The sequence below is a fragment of the Miniopterus natalensis genome, chromosome X (genome assembly GCF_054644295.1).
Source record: "Miniopterus natalensis isolate mMinNat1 chromosome X, mMinNat1.hap1, whole genome shotgun sequence".
Lineage (NCBI taxonomy): Eukaryota > Metazoa > Chordata > Mammalia > Chiroptera > Miniopteridae > Miniopterus > Miniopterus natalensis.
The window spans coordinates 90,400,940-90,419,001 of record NC_142103.1 but is presented as its reverse complement, the minus strand read 5'-3'; the positions used below and the strand labels follow the sequence as shown (position 1 = coordinate 90,419,001).

Below are 18,062 nucleotides of genomic sequence, written 5' to 3'. Positions count from 1 at the left end.
TTGCACAGCTGGTAAGAAGTTGAACTGGACTTTAAACACAAGTAGTAGCTCTGAGTGTGTGCATTTAATGACCTTCATTGTACATCTCTAATGTCTGCCTTCTCAGACAAGTATCAGTTAGTGCCAGGGACTTTCTAAGCTATAGCTGATTACACTAAGAAACTCTAGGCTTTGCAAAGGGTGACTGTATAAATTTCAAATGACCTTGCAAGATATTGAAGGCTTTTTCTAGGAAGCTTTGTCCCAGCCACCATTCCCCTCAGATGGGTAGGTATTCCTCTGCCCTTCCAAAGCTGAGAGAAAAGCCTAGTGTGTAAAAATATATTTAGTTCTTGATGATGATGTTATGGAAATAGACTTTTTCTATACATCCTTGCAGTTCCACTGATCTCTTATTTAACTGCCTTGAAGTTGTCTTTATATTGTTGTTCATATGGTTTCTGATGAAAACACCATGATACTAAGCACTAACTAGAATGCAAAATCTAACCAAAGGTATCTTATTGTAATTTCTTCTTCTTTAAACATTTGTTTTATTGATTTTAGAGAGAGAAAGGGAGAGGGAGAGAGAGAAAAAAACATAAATGATGAGAGATAGTCACTGATCAGCTACCTCCTGCATGCTCCCTGCTGGGGATCAAGCCTGCAACCTGGGCATGTGCCCTGACCAGGAATCAAACCATGACCTCCTGGTTAATGGGTTGATGCTCAACCACTGAGCAACACTGGCCAGGCTGTAATTTCTTCTTTAAACATTAAAAAAGAGATCCAGAGGCATAGAAGCATGGAACAGACTGAGGAATCTCAGAGTGAAGGCAGGGGTGGGTAGGTGGGAAGAGATTAACCAAAGAATTTATATGCACATATGTATAACCCAGGGACACAGACAATAGTGTGGAGAAGCCCTGGAGTGGGGGGTGGGGAGTGCAGGGAAAAAGGGGTCAACGGGGGAAAAAGAGGACATCTGTAATACCTTCAACAATAAAGATAAATTAAAAAAAAAAGACTTTATCTCAAAGCATTCATTGTCTAACTTTATTATAATCAATAAGTACAGTTATAAAGATCTGGAACCTAAATGTTCCCTTTCCAGTCAGGCTATATAGGAATGAGTGATCTTCTGGTTAGTATTGTGTTAAACAAACAAACAACAAATTCTAACTGTGTCTGGGTCAGTTTGTCAAGAAAATTACCCTTGTGACTTAAAAGTTATTTTTGATTATGTAAACATATATCTTTCACCGCTTACCAATCTGTACTGAATATATTGTCAAGTGTATAGTTTTATTTTCACTGGTGGTTTTTCAAATGCACCATGCACTTTTTTGGTTCTTCTCTATTTGTTATTTGCGGCCCATCGCTTTTTAAACCCTTTCCAACAAAGTCAGTCCAAATGTTACCCTCCGAGGATGTTTTCATGACCTCTCCAGGTAGCACTGAGCCCTTTCGATAGACTTGAGTATTCTTGTCTTGTATCAACTATCCCATTGCTATAATTGTTGATATTCATGTCTTTTCCATGTGGTCCTGGGGTACTGTGATCATTCCCTAATGATTTTGTATCCCCAGTACTTAGAACAGCATCTGAAACATGGTAGATATTCAATCATATTTTAAAATAAATGTATAGAAAAAAATAAATATATAGATATCTTCATAATTTGAGAGTGGTTGATTTTCCTCAAGATAATTGTCATAGGTTCACAATATAAGAAACAAGTTTCCCAGGGACTCATTTTAAATATCGTGCTTTTTTGGTAGCTTTTAGTTGCAGAGTCTGTCAGAGCCTCTGGTTATCCTCTCCATAGGGAATCTATTCCACAACTTCAACATGCATTGCATTATGTAAATTGTGCACTTGGCAAAATACTTTGTTTCATGCACAAATGGATACTTTAATTATTTTTTGATTAGAGTGAAGAAAATGATGGGTATAATCTTGAGTTTAGGAATGCAAAAACTTCGAGGATTAAATAAAAAATAATGGATCAATTTGGGGGCATAAATAATTATTACATACCAGCCATGAATGGAAAGAGCTAGCATTTGAAAATGTCTACAGTTAAATGTCATCAAATACTGTGGTAGACACCGTAAGGACAATTATTTAAAGGTTGTAAAACTTTGAAGTAGATATTTACTATATCAATATGTTGGGGAAAATAGGTCAGAAATGAAATAAACTAAACTAAAATAAATATGGCACATATTTATGTCTGTGCTTTATGGATGAACAACTGGGACTTATAGAGACGAAATAGCTTGCCTAACCCAACATACACTAAGACTATTAATTCAGTTCATTCTCATTCTAAAACCAAATCTCTGCTTTATGATGTAAGTGGAATACAGCAGATGAGCACAGATTCCCTCCATTTCCCTTCCAAAGGTACCTACCATTAAGAAACAAGCAGATGACACTTATTTTCCTCCTTAAATTTTCTGATGATGCTCCTATTTGTCTAATTAAGAGACTGGCCAATATCATCAGCAGCATCTCAATTTTAAAGCAGTTATCTTTTTACCCTTCCAACACATAAACTCTGTTGATTGTGTCCTTAAAAATCTTTGCTTCCTTCGTTGATCCAACTCCTTCCTGATTCACATTCCCTTTAATAGTTAATTTTCTCACTTTTTCTCCGTTTTGATTCCCTTCACCTGTCTCAAAAATATTTGTAGGCTCCAGAGTTGAAAGTATAAACTTTCTTTTCTTTGTTCTCCATATTTTCTTCCCTGTTTATCCTAATCTATGTCTTTAATTTCAGTTACAATTACAATGTTGTTATCTTCCATGTCTGTACTGAGCTTCTGGCTACTAATTTCAATAAGCTACAAGGCAATTCAAACAGCAGATTCCATAGGCAGTTTAAAATTTATGTGCCCCAAATGCAATTTTGTATATTTCATCACCCTCATTGCCCAAAATGTCTTCTCTATTTCTACATATTGGTAAATTGTATCATAATAGACCTAGTCACTCAAACCATATGCCTTCTGAAGCTTCCAGTTTCAAAGCTTCCTTCTAATGTCACTTTAAAAAATAGCAGTAAACTTAATTTATTCCCAAATCTGTTCTGCTCTCCCAGCATACACCACTACTGCACTAAAACTGACCCTCCTTCTCATCTGCCTGTACCACTGGCTGCTAACAGTTTCTTCCACATTCAAACTTTGCTTTCTGAAACAGTTCAGATTATTCACCTGTAAGCATCCACTGGCTCTTTATTTGACTGTACTGCAAAGCGCGTGAAAGGGGGCAGATCAGAATCTCGAGTGAGTTATTATGCGTATTCTGAGGAAATGTATTCAAGATACATACTGTTTCCATGACTAGGAAAAGGTAAAGAAAGTGAAGGTGCATAAAATGCTATTGGATGGTGAAGTTAGAATATAAGTGAAAAAGACTTTAGGGAAAAGCGCCAAGTTTCTACTTAGCGCATCTGACTAAATCCTACACTGACTTTTTTCAACTTCTGTCGCTACAGCCCCCAACCTGTGGTCTACTTACACTTCATTCCTGAAACCTGTCACTTCATCTCCTTGCTTTAATAGTTTCCTATTGCTGTGGTAATAAATTACCACAAAGTGAGTGGCTTAAAACAACCCCAAATTTTATTTTTGAAGTTCTGGTGGTCAGAAGTCCTGAATGCATTGGATTCACTTAGTTAAAATCAAGGAATTGGCATGCCTGCCTTTCTTCTGGAGCATCTAAGGGGCAGTCTGCTTCCTTACTTTTCCAGCTGCTAGAGTCCATAAGCATCCTTGGCACATGGCCCATTCCTCCACATTCACAGTGCGTCACTCCAGTCTTTGACCTTAGTTTTCATACTTAAATTTCTCTCTCTGAATCTGACTCTGCTACTGCCCTTGTGTATGGATGTTTGTGATTATATTGGGCTCAGGCAAATCCTAATTTCCCATCTCAAAATCTTTAATTTAAACCACATTTGCAAAACCCCTTTGCCGTGTAAGGTAACATATTCACAGGTTCCAGAAATTCAGACACGGGCATGATTGGCGGTGGACATTATTCCTTCTACCAGATTGACAGTTTCACTTATCCTTTGCCCTAGCCCCAGCATTTTCTTTCCCTTAGAAAATCTATCCCTTATGACCTAGCTGAAATGCTTCTTCCTTTGGAGACCTTTCCCTAATACTTCACCGGACCCAACCTGGAGCAGAATTAATGATACCTCCCTCTACTCCCTCAGCACATTATACTCACCATATGGCAATAAGGCCAGTCTAATTAAGTAGGTAAGCATTTGTCTCCTTTATTGGTCTGTGAGCCTTTTTTATTAGAGTGCATTACATTGTCTCTGTGTCCCCATTGCACCATAGCACAGCACCTTGTAACTAGTATATGCTTAATAAGTGTTTATCAAATGATGAGTTTGTATGCCAAAATTCAACTGCATATAATAGCAGCCACATTCTGTCTTTAATTCATTCATTTTTTTCAGGAAACATTTATTGAGCATTGGATATAAAAAGATGATTAAAACACACATTTATCCTGGAGGGACTTCAAGTCTGGTAGAATAGAAAAACATATAATTAAACAGATAAGCTAATAGTGTGGGGCAGGGTGTAAAGAAAACTAGTACATATATATATGCATATACACAGAAATTCACAGGTGAGAGAATGTGAGTTGAATTCATCATAGTGTAAGTGTGGTGAAGGCCTGGGACGGGGAGTGGGTGCAGGGTAGAAGAGGCCAATGGAGGAAAAAAGAGGACATCTGTAACACTTTCAACAATAAAGATAAATTAAAAAATAATAATAATTATACAATGGCAACAACAATCACCTGCAATAAAAACTAGAATGGTAGCTTTCATTTATTTAATTTGTTCTTGGTGCCAGCACTGTTCTAGGCACTATGATATATGTACTGCAATAGCACCAATTTTGCAATGAAGGAGCTAGTCATAGAGAGGTTATTTGCCCCCAATCACACAGCTCATAGGTGGCAAATCTGGGTTAAGAATCCATCGAAATGTGTACAGGAGACAACCAATCGGTGTTTCCCTCTCACATTGATCTCTCTCCCCCCCTCTCTCCCTGCCTCTCTCCAATCAATACAAACATATCTTAGATTGAGGAATAGAAAAAGAATCCAGACAGAATAATTGCATATAGCCACCGTGATATTATCATTTTGCATAAGATTTAGTAGTGGCTTATGTGAAGCCAATTGGTGAGTGGTATTATTAACAGGAAATAGGCAAATCATTTCAGATTCATTCACCTAGAAATGAAAGCTTCTTGAAATTAGGTCATTGATAGTGTGAACTACTATGTGACAATAAGTAAACACATGGGAACCTCAGTAAATGTTTATATATAGTTTGCATTGTGATTTCTGGGTAAGAATTTTAATAATGCAACAAACAAAGCAAAGCTTGGATGTCTATGACTAGAAATATTTAATTTGTCTTTCAGTGTAAAATACAACAAATTTCTTCAAAGAGGTTTGTAAAGGTGATTGTAGATTGACGAAGGCATTAAATCTTTGAAATGCTATGTAATTCTTTTTTGTTTTCCCTGATACACAAAGTTTCAAGAGATTCAATTAAGGATCTTGATGTTACCAAATTGATGCTTTCCAAACCAATTTAATTTTAAGAAATGGAATTACAAACTAGCCTGTATGCCTTATAGAAATGAAATGAGTAAGGAAATAGTATTTCAACCAAGAGTAAAGTAATAAGATAGTTAAGCTGGAAGGTCTTGCAATATATATTTGGATCCTGGAGTTTCTTGGGCAGCACTGATTAAACTCATGCTAAGAGAAGAACTGATTCTCACTGCTAACCTGAAGGCTAAAGATATCAGCTTGAAGATTTCCTGCTGCTCCAGTTAGTATGGCTGCAGGGAAATGGGATTTGGGTTTTAGGAGTGCATGACTTAGGTTTGCATGTTTTGTTTTGTTTTTAAATGTCTTTATTGATTTCAGAGAGAGAAAGAGAGAGAGAGAAACATCAATTATGAGAGAGTCATTGATCGGCTGCCTCCCGCACGCCCCCTGCTGGGGAATCAAGCCCGAAACCCGGGCCTGTGCCCTGACCGGGAATCGAACCTCGATCTCCTGGATCCTGGGTTGATGCTCAACCGCTGAGCCATGCCATCTAGGCTCAGGTTTGCATGTTAATGTGGCAGTTTGGCAGATGTGGCTGATGATTCAACTTTTCGGACTGGTTTTCATTTATGTCTTTATTCACATAAAGGTCCTTGGTTAAAAAACTGAAACAGGTTATTATTTAAAGGAGCTGGAATTAAAATAGCTTATTTGCAATGCTTAAAAATTCACTAACTTTCTGACTGAAATGATAATGGTAACACTTTATTGCAAGTGAATGGATTTTGTTTTGTGAATTAAAATATGTTTTAAAAGACTTTTATTAATATGAATTTATCATTTAAAAATATTCAGAGATATCTGAGCTCTAGGAGAGAAAAAAAAAAAAAAAACCTCACAAAAAAAACCACAGTGTGACTATCAAATCACCATTTCAGCTTCCTCATCTTTAATAAAATCATAGTGATGGAAAGCTGAGTATGAGCAGCCCTCAACTGTCTTGCAGAGAAACTTGTCCTGTCATGGATTGACAGTGTGTTTGAACTGTGATCCCACTTGCTACTTTTTGAAATTCAGTCTCTCAGCTCTGCACTTTCTTTTAACAAATAAAGAGGGATGATTTTCTGAGGAAGACAAAGCTCATTTCAGCTAATTTCAAATGAAATATTCCCCCCTTTTGAAATAAAAATACTAGGCTAGTGTCCTTTCTAGTGTCCTTCTGAGAGCCTTGTTAAGAGAAGAAATGATGTATCTTCCTATAGATTTCATAGACAGTGTACTTTCTTTCAACAGAGACACAGTCTTAAATTCTCTTGAAGTATCTTAGAGTTTTTTTTGAAACAGAATTGTAAAATTATAATTAAATCTTTAGAGGCATAGAATTTATGATTTCTTCTCTATTGGAAAGAGTGATACTGAATAAAAGTGTATTGTATTGCAGCATAGAACATTAAAAAAATCAAAATTTGGCAATTTATATTAAAAATAAATTGTTAATGAGATAGTCATTTTGAAGGGATTGTTTCCACTTATATAAATACAATTAGATTCTCTAAATAAAGAGAAACTTTAAACTGTAAATGACTATAAGATTAAAAAAACATTTTGGGAGTCTTATAGAGACATAATTTTGGCATTACTGGTTTTGATGTAACTTAGGAACCACAGTGTATGGGAACATAGAATACACAGAACCTGTTCATATTCTTCCCTTTTGTGAAATTCGTTGACCCAATTGTGCATGATCAGAATTCTAATAAAAATATTATAATATAGATATGTGTTTTTTAAAATATATTTTTCTTTTTTATTTTTGCTTTAGGGAACAACCTTTAAGAGCTGAAAGATGAAAGCTCCGATTCCACATTTGATTCTCTTATATGCTACTTTTACTCAGAGTTTGAAAGTTGTGACCAAAAGAGGCTCTGGTAAGCAGTGTTCCTTCATTTTCTCTCATTTTTATGGCTTGAAGTGATGCTGTTATATTTACACATGTGCCATTTGTGGAGGGATTGAGAATTAATTGGAATTTGTATTGTGGAAATATTGTAGATATCTCTTCAAATGAGTAGAGCATACTCAGAGGGAATTAGAAAGGTAGGAATAGGTTGAAAAAAAGGTGGATTATTTCATTAGTTACTATAAATTGGAATGGATTCAATACCAAAAGCTTGCAGTTTGATTTTATTTTATCACACAATTTTCAACATTTTAAAATGAGTCCCATTTTAACTTTTGCATGGAAATATCATGATTTTTTTTCATGTTGACTTTCACTGTTACTGTTTCAGTGTCATCTATGATTACCAGACTCTTTTTAGGGTTGTACTTCAGTTGACTTGCTGAATTATTTTGCAAGTATTTAAAGAAAGCACCTGAGTTATTAAATAAAATGTCATGGGGAAGCATCCTAATAGGTTAATAGGGAATATAAAGATAAAGTAGAATGGTAATATGAAAGGACTGCTAAATGGAATAATGTTGAAACTTATGGAAAACTTTACATGTTACCAGACATCTTGGTTTTTAGTTGACTGTTGATACTTGGAGTTAGTGAAATGTTCAAAGCAATTGAATAAATAGTGTTATCAATGTGAAGCTGCATCTTATGTAATAAGTTACTGATAGCACTCACATTTTATGTGGGTTGACAGAAGTTTTGAAGCTATAGCTTTTGGATATAGTGGAAGAAGCAATGCACTGGGTTTAGTTGCTAAAACTAGAATGTGTTATCTATAAGCTCTAGAGGGACAGTGGGGGGAAAAGATAATATACAAGAAAGTGACTGCAGGGTGTTGGTACATCAAGAACTACACAAACAAAAGTATCTGGAATTCAGAAAGGAGAGGGAATGAAAGGGGTGAGATGGTGCTGCAGCAACCATTTTCAGTCCCTTAGGTCATGAGGCTTCAAACTTACATTGATTATATAATGAAAAATGTCACATACCAGGGAAGTAGAGAGTAAGTCTACTCTCATGAGCCCCACCTTAGGAGTAATTCTGAGGAGGGACTGAGAAGTGCTTTGTGTGTGTACCAAGGGATGGTGCAGGGTCAAGAGTAGAAGGAGTTTTACTGAGGCTATTTGCTCTAGAACTTTTTGGTTGTTGTATAGCTGTTGTATCTGCCATTATACAGATGTAGGTCATGTGAAAAAATAGTGTTTCTATGTTTACACATTATTTTATCTGTTCTTGGTGTGTCTTTTTGAATGAGAGGAAACCCTAGGGCAGGATTATGATATGGTGGTTAGTGATTTGTTTTTGTTGGTTGGGACTTTGAATGAATTACTGGTAAGTAGCTGATATCTTGATTTCTTTGTCTGCTACTTGCAAGGAAAGTTAAGCATGCTCATGAGAGGGTAGAAGGGGGAGAAAATTGTGATGAAAGCTGATAATTTCTACAACAGTGATAATTTTAGAATAGTAAGTTACATTAAAAGTTCTTAACATGAATTTTTGAGATACTGGCCCCACAGAAGAGAAACATTCTTTTGTATAAATATTATAACACAAACTATCAAAAATAGAAATGTTGATTGAATCCTAAAAATTTCATTTTTCTGATTATTATACTTGATCATGTAAAATTGTTTTTCTCCATTCTCTTTGTATATGTTAGATCTATGATTTATTTATCAAAATGCAAATGTGACTTTTTTCCATCATCCAATTATTGTGGCAGCAGCTCCATTCTATATAAACTCTAATTTGGGGAAAAATGTTTTATTAAATTGGGACTTACTTTGTATGTTTGAGGAGAATGGGAGCAGGGCTAGAAATGTGGGACAGTTGAAACATTCATACCTCCTTCTGCCCTAGAGACTTGCAAAAAGTCAATGACCTGTCTCAAATTTAATTTTTTATTTTAATGATATAATTATTTTAGGAGGGTGGTAATAAAATGCTGCCCTAAGTTTGACAGAAGTTCTGAGACTTGGTTCTCTTTTATTTATGAATACGGTTGTCATATAGCTACTTAATACTTCCCAAACCTTATGTGTTTTCTGTTTCAAAATGTAAAAATGACAAGGTAGGTACTGAGATTTAGCGACATGTTTGATTTGGCTACTTTTCTGTATAATATGAATTAAGATAGCTTCCCTCAGTATCTATGTTAAGACTTAGCTGGATGGAAGATTGTTTGTTTGATTTTTTTAATGTTAAATATGCAATTTGGGAATAAATAATATTCCCTTACCCATCTACTATCATAGCTCGCACTCATTTTAGATGATGCCTGTTACCATGACATCTTTATTTAGAGAAGCAGATATGTAGCTTGTTGAAAAGCATCATTACTGATCTGCATAGATCAAGTAGAAGAGGAGTGCACTTGGCACCTTCTCCTTAAGAGATTAATGGCTCAATCTTCATGCCCAGCCCAACCTATAAAACCAGAGGCATCAAGGCCAGGGAAAAAAATCAATTTTTGATGTTCAATCTTGCATATTAACCAAAAGGGATGCTTATCCTTTTCCTTCTTATCATTTAATTCTCTTTTTATTTCCAATTTTGTAAATCATTTTGAAAGGTCACTAAACCTGAGTCAAAACCCAATGCTTTTCATATTTTTTACTAGAATATTAGTTTTAATTCACTGTGACCACTAGAAAACCAGAACTAGACATTTTAATAACCAAGAGCCCATTAAGTATGATTACAATGCACACAGTAATGTTGAACTTTTTATGGCAAGTTAATTGTTTAGACTGTTTACTTCAGTTAAACTCATATGGTCATTCCATAAAAATTTAGAAGTAGGTATTTGTTTCTCATTAACAGAACTAACTTGAAAACAATAGGAGCTCTTGATACACAAACTGGAAGTGGTATTATTTTTTATCACATTGACTTATACCCCCATTGCTATTAATTTAAGGAACAAATTAAATATGAGGCAAGTGAGTCATAATAATATCCTTGATTGAAATAGTAAAAAGCAAACTTCATAATGTTTTATATTAAATATCACTTTAGGTATGTATATGATTATAACAATTATGGATTGAATCTGTGACTCGGGTCCCTCAGGTTAGCTTCTAAAATTTTGCATTGATTTAGAATCAAGGTCTTTAGTTTATGAGAGCAAATTTTAAGCCTTTGCTACAAAATAGATTTTCTCTTGGAACAACTTTATACCTTATTTTTAGTTTTTATAAGCAGCGCTGGAAGAAAAAGACAAAGACTATCAATATTACCTATCCTTCTCAAGTGTGAAGCTTTGTAGCAATTCAGTAAGTAAACATTTGAGTAGCTGTCATTTGTAGAATTCTGTACAAAAACCACATGTAAAGCAAGTGCTTGCCTGGAGAGTCTTTGTATCTCAACCTGTTTAGCAACTGCAGCTTAATGTTCTTGTTGGTTCCTTTGTGTCTGCCTGCTTGCCTGCCTGCCTTCCTTATTTTCTTCCCTCCTACCTTCCTTCCCTCCCTCCCTCCCCCCTCCCTGCCTTCATCCCCCCTCCCTCCCCCTTTCATCCCACCCTCTTTCCACAGCACCTTTCTTTAGTCCTTCCTTTCTCTCCTTTTCTGTTTCCTCTCTGCCTGTCCTCTTCTCTTCTTTCCCTCTCCCATGCTTCCTTCATTCTTCTTCTTTATTTGTGTACTTGTATGCAAATTAAAGAATCTATTTTGTATATTTCCACTGTGTCTTTGTAGAAATTTTTTAACTAAAAATATTGTCATTACTTTGAAGAGTTAAAGTTCATGGAATGCTATGTGTTTACAAGGGCTTTCCAAGTGGATAGGATGGTCTCTGTTAATAATGACTATTAAGTATTTTTTACTTTATTTTGTGTAGCTAAGAGAATTTGGGATAAGATTTAGGAGCAGGGAAATAATGTAAGCTGTTGAGAGACTATTATGTACAAAGTATGAGCATGGTACTTTCAGGGAACGAGAGTGTGAGCTGTGATTTCGCCCAAGAGTTTGGGACACTGACAAGAAATGAAGCTGAAGGGAGGAGTGCAGAGATGTGGGCAGAGGAAGGAATCAAGACCTTTTGTCTGTTTCTCTGCTCTCATATCAGTCCCTAGGATATAAGCTGGTGAATGTGAGGACCCTAATTTATGTACGCTTATAACCCCTACAGTGCCAAATATGATGTGCATTTCAGAGTCAGGGGTCAATCAAATGTCTTAAGAGGTAATGATTATGTGAATGAATGAATGAATGAATGAATGAATGAATGAATGAATGAATGAGTGGCTTTAATGTTCAGGATGGGGTACATGACTGAGGATGCTACAAAACCAACACAGTAGTAGCGAAATAAAAGTAAAATTAAATAGGTATTTAAGAAAAAGTGGTGTTTTTTTTCCCCATAAATAGAAATTAGTATAATGTATAATATGAGGCTCTGGAAGTAAAATATATGAACTAAGAACAAGCAGTATTGAAGGATGCTAAGGGTTTATATGAAGACTGTGAACCTTTGCAAATCATGAGTACCTTCATGAGTTTGAAATGCTTTTAAAACCTGTTAGAAGGAAAGGAAAAATGATTCTTTAAATACTACTATATTGAATTTTACTACATTTACTGCTGCTTTAAAGAAGTACTGCCATTATGCAGATGTTTTGGTTTTAATTATATTGTTCAATACAGACCACTGTGAAAATAGTGTCATTCATTGTTACTGATACACGATAAATAAACAAGTGACTTTGGTATAGGGAAAAAGTATTTACAATTATTAGAGCATGTTGAGAAAAATAAGTGGCTATATTACATAAATCAAAGAGTGCCACTTATTCTAGAAGTTATTTAGTATACATTAAAGCTACCTAAAGAAGCCAGCTATTAGAAAGTTAAAGTTACCATAGGGGGTTGATAGTCTTCATTCTAGAGCCTGACGATGGACACTTGTTTGTGTAAAATGATTTCGATGCAGTTCTTCTGGACAGCAAGCAGAAGGCAAGGCTCTCAAGAACCATTGCCCCATTCATGACTCTGAGCCCAAATAACTTATAAAAGATAAGGGTAGCTTAGGTTCTAATCTTTGTGTTTGTTATTTCCGAAGAATAAAACAAGAAGAAAATAATTTGAATTGTTAGAAGAATAACTTAGTTTAGCCATAAGGAAAAATGTGCTATTCTTAAATAAGTGTTGAAGTGTTTGTTTATTATATGTCTAATACTATGGCTGTAAGGACTTGTGACCATTAGAAAATGTTGCTAAAAAAAGGTTTTTGCTTTAATTAAAAAATATATATAAGGATGGTTTAGGTTCTAATCTTTGTGTTTGTTATCTCTGGATTATCATTTCTTTCAAAGAAATTATGGTAGTGTGGAAAGAAAGTGAGATGCTTCCATCTCAGTCAATGTGATTTATGCGCATCCGCTCCCTTGGGCATTCCTGGAAGTCAATGAGCCTAATTCCACATGATTAAGAGACAGCTTAGTCCCCCAGCAGCTGCCTTTTATTATGTTAACAGGTGTTTATTCCCAGTTTGTCAAATGTGTCATAAAGTATGAAATGGTTCTCCTTTTTCCTTTGGAATAGCTTTCAGGACCTAACTTCTGAGGATTTGTTCCTTTACTTTTTGAAAAGAAAAAAAAAATGCACTTTAATTTTTCTTGGAAAAAAATTCTTCTATTTATTTAGTTTTTAAAAATAAATTTTGAAATTATATCTAGAATAATTTTAATATTTTTTGAAATGATGTATTTAATTAGAATAAGCATAACAAACAAACAGAACTTACTGCTGCTAAGTGAAATAAAATTATCTAATATATTTGTTTAGTAGTCATTTAATACACGTATGAATTTTACCAGAAACATGCTTGTTCCATTTTAGCTGCCAGTACACTTTTGTACAGAGTAGTATAGATTAACGTTAACTGTGCAGACTGATGCGCTGTTCATGGTCAATTTACATGGAGAAGAAAAAGGTCAAGATGGATGAACCTTGCAAGTTGAACAGGGCTTCAATAGGGAGGGGAATTGTCCAAGTTAATAAATGTAACAGTGTGACACCGTATCGTGGGGGTAATAAAATATATATTTTTCTATATATTTAAAGAGAGGGGCAAGGGGAGCAGTAAGGAGCCAGTCATTGGTGGTTACTTTAAGTAATGTTAAAGAATTTATGTTCATTCTAGAGACAGCACAGAGGCGATCACGGCTGGACCAGAGGATGAAACCCTGATCCATGGGCAGTCTTACTATTATTTTGAGGGTGTCCATAAGGTGTCTTGGAAATTAGGGACATGGCTGTGTTAGTATCCTATTGCTGCTTTAACAAAATACCAAAATTTTAGTGGCTTAAAGAAACACAGTTTTTTTTGTCTTGCACTTCTGGAGATCAGATGTCTGAAATAGGTTGGCAGGGCTGTGTTTTTTGTGCAGGCCCTAGGAGAGAATTCATTTCAGTGCCTTTTCCAGCTTCTAGTGATTGACTGTGACTGTATTCCTTGGCTTACTGTCCCCTGTCACTCCAAAGTTTGCTTCTGTTGTCACATCTCCTTCCCTGGCTGTGACTTTCCAGCATCCCCTTTTCCATTATAAGGGTCTTGTGATTACATTGGACTTGCCTAGATATTCCAGGAACATCTCTCCAACTCAAGATCCTTAAATTAATCAAATCTGCAAAGTCCCCTTTGCCGTTCAATGTAATATAGTCACATGTTCCAGCAATTAGGATGTGGGCAGGTAAGTGCATTATTCATTTTACTGCAATTAATAATGAGCTAAGCCAGTCAAACAGAGTGACTGAATTTGGATTAGAGATTAGAGAGGAGCTATGTGGGAATGGGAGCCATAAGAACAAGGAAGTTGAACATTTTTGCTGAAGGGACCATGTCATCTGTGGTACATGATTTCAAAAGAGAGGCAGAGAGGAGGAGTTGGAGGAAGGAGGGAGAGGGAAGAGAAAGGGCTGATCTGAGAAAGAGAAGGGAAGGGGGGTAGGGAAGGAGAAAGAAGAAACAGACTCTAATGATGCTTCGAATTTTGATAACTTAATATTCATCTGCACTGTACAAATATACTTTCAAAACACCCCTTTTTCCTTGTGGTGTCCTAAAAGGGTCTGTGCTCCTTTCAACCAAAAATACCTGATAAAAATGATTTCCTGACAAAGTAACAGCAATGAGTACAGGAAAGACAGGAGAGAGACCAACTATCAGTTAGAATCCATTGAGCTTGACGATTAGATTGGGATGTTTGAAAAAAAGAAGTGGAGAAAATAATTCTGCCATCAATCATGTCAAAGGATAGAAACTTGAAAGGCCCACTTATTTAAAGAGAACACTAGGTAGGTCTATGTGACTAAGACGAAACCCAGAATGTAGATTGGGCATAGGTGTGAAGAGTTTCATGTCTTCCATAGAATTTTCAATTTTATCTTGCAGAAAAAAAAAGAATGGCTGAGATATTTAATTACTTTGCAGATCCCTTTAGTAGAAAACTTAGTCTGTGATGCTGGGGCTCTGATTTGGCAGGTCTACTCATTACGGTGTCTTCTATATACCATAAAGATGAAACTCCTTGGTATATATATGATAGTGCTTCACAAATGCTTTTATCAGTCCATTAGTAAATCTGTCTTTTCAAAGAAGGAAAGACACACACAATCAAGCTATAAAGGGTCACACATGAGAGTGGCATGGTCAGATCTGTTTTTGGACAGATAATATTCCCTGTAGGAAAGACTGTAGTGAATTTCAGAGTGACCAGTCAGGGACTCAATAAAAATCATATTAGCTATATCTATATTAAAAGCCAGAAAACTAGTCAAAGGGCCTGAAAACATGTTTCTGAAGAAGAATGGGATGAAATGAATGTTTGGAGATGGATTGTGAAATAATTTGAAGAGAAATTATATTGATGGTGTTGCCAATTACAGAGAGAAGAGGGTGGGCAGGTTGTTCAGGCAGAGGAGATGGAATGAGTTCATTTTGGAATGTATGAGCTGTGGCAATCACTGGAAATATTGAGCTGATGGATTTATTGGTCTGGAGTTGTATTACTTTCCTGTGGCTGCCATAACAAATCACTACAAACTGTGTGACTTAAAACAATAGAAATCTATTATCTCGCAGTTCTGGAGGCCAAAAGTCCCATATCAAGGTGTTGGCAAGGCCATGCCATGTGAAGGCTCAATGGGAGAATCCTTCCTTGCCTCTTCCAGCTTCTGTTGACTTCAAGTGGCTTGTATTCTGTTGGCTTGTATCTGCATCATTCTAATCCCTGCCTCCTTCTTCACATGGCCTTCTCTGTGTCTCTAATCTCCCTCTGCCCTTCTTTTATAAAGACACTTGTCATTGACCCTGGACAGTGTGGCTCCGTGTGTTATAGCATCCGGTGCACTGCAGGATTTTAGGTTTGATCCCTGGTTGGGGCACATACAGGAGGCAACCAATCAATGTTTCTCTCTCAGATGGATGTTTCTCTTTCTTTACTTTTCACTCTCTAACATCAATAAAAATATATTCTCAGATGAGGATTAAAAAAAAAGACACTTGTCATTGGATTTAGGCTCCACTTGGATTATCCAGCATGATGTCATCTAAAGATCTGAAAGAATTTGTCATATATTTTTTTAAAGTATACATTATACAAAGTCAGTATAAGGGCTGTTTATTTTGTAAAGTTTGCTTAACTCTTAGAAATGATTACTTTAATTATTTTTTTATTTAGGTAAAACAATGGTAAAACTCTTGGTTATCCATGATAATGAGAGTAATTGTACTGTAGAAAGGATAAAGCTTTTACCAATCAAAAATACTTTTACCCCCCAGCCTGCATGGCTCAGAGATTGAGCATCGACTTATGATGCAGTAGATCACAGTTCGATCCCCCATCAGGGCACATGCCGGAGTTGCGGGCTCAATCCCCAGCAGGGGGCGTGCAGGATGCAGCCCATGAATGGCTCTCATCATTGATGTTTCTCTCTCTCTCCCTCTCCCTTCCTCTCTCTGAAATCAATAAAGATATATTAAAAAAATACTTTTACCTAGATTTGAAATATGTTTGCCATATACTAATCTCCTGAAGGTGGGGGACTACTGATTGAATTTTTGCTCCCTTTATATAAACAGATGGGAACGATGGCTTACATTGTATTAAAATTTGCTGTGGTTAATCCCTATGTTGACTATTGTAAATTGGCAGGATATTTCTACAGACAACTAATATTGACATGTCAACATTTGTCGACAGTGATGATTACTAAAAACATACCATTTGAATTTTTTTTCCAGATGTGGTTTAGGTTGTTCTGAGGAGTATTATGAAACCCATAGAATTGGAAATTAAGATAGTTGGGTTTCAATCCAGCGCCTCATAAGCCTTGCTGATTGGGGCAAATCCTTGAACATTTCAGGACCTCAGTTTTCTTTTTCATAAAGCAAAAACTTTAAACTACAACATTGTCAGTAGAAATACAAGTTTATCCTTTTTGTTCATTTCACAAGCATTTATTGAACACCTTCAATGCATATTCAGTACACAAAGTGACACTTTCTTCTGAAACATATTTTACGTATTTGCAAATTGATCAAACAAATTGATAAGGCTGAAGTTTGTAGCCTGATTACTTGAGGCCCAACGTTGACTACATTGAACTTTATGCTACATGGTTTGTTGTAACACCATAGAAAAGGGGGTGTTATCAGTTTAAAATAGAGGTTTGATTTTTTTAATATAATTTTTAGTCTTATTAAAAAAACACATGCTATAGAGTTACAAAGCTAAGGTAAAAATAAAGTACTTTTCCTTGCAGGTGGTGATGTGTCTAAGTGAAATTAGGTTTGACAGTTCAAAATACTAAATTGTGTTTTAGCCTGTTTTTGCTTATTTACAACAAATTCCTTTTCATAGAGTTGTAGTCTCTTAAGACATATAGAGTGTTGTCTTGCATGAAAAATATTGCCTAAGGCAATGACAATGGATAACTTTGCCAAGTTTTAAAATCTCAGGGTTATATATAAACATTTCTTTAAAAAGTATCAGTAAGCCTCATGTGGGTATCCCAAACACTATTCAATTCTCATTTATATTTTACTAACTATACTAAAATATTTCCCAATTAATATAGTTAACTTGATTTTAGTAAAGTTCTGTCATTGGCATTTTATTTTGATTTCTAAAAACATATTCACCATGTCACATAAAGTTGTTGTAAATGATAAAGGAAAATTATTTTTTATCAATATTGAAGAAAGGTTTCCATACTCTGATGAATTAATGTTTTTTCTTCAACATATTTGCATATCAGAAAAAAGAACAACTTCAGTTTGAAAAGAGGATTTTTCTAGTTTTTCCTAGAAATATGTTCTATAAAGTAATTGGACTCTTTATTGCCATCTGGTGGCTTTTCAGAGTTGGTGAAAATGCAGTAATAAATACAAAAAGCAAAGAGGAAATAAACATGAGAAGAAAACTTCTAATGAATTATTGTTCAGAAATTATTTTAATCTATCCTAATATTTTCCAAACATTTATTGTCTCCAATTTATTTCCCTAGGCTTAAA

The 18,062-nt window shown here is 35.4% G+C and overlaps 1 protein-coding gene across 4 annotated transcripts in view; it reads left to right on the top strand.

The window, feature by feature from the left end:
- Window positions 1-18,062, top strand: part of IL1RAPL1 (interleukin 1 receptor accessory protein like 1) — a 1,170,262-nt gene that overhangs the window by 180,135 nt on the left and 972,065 nt on the right. For all 4 annotated transcript variants that reach the window (XM_016207563.2, XM_087829289.1, XM_016207561.2 and 1 more), the window contains one exon: window positions 7,407-7,512. In XM_016207563.2, coding sequence (XP_016063049.1) covers window positions 7,431-7,512 — 82 coding nt within the window. In that variant the 5' untranslated portion in view covers window positions 7,407-7,430. The remainder of the gene's footprint in view (window positions 1-7,406; window positions 7,513-18,062) is intronic.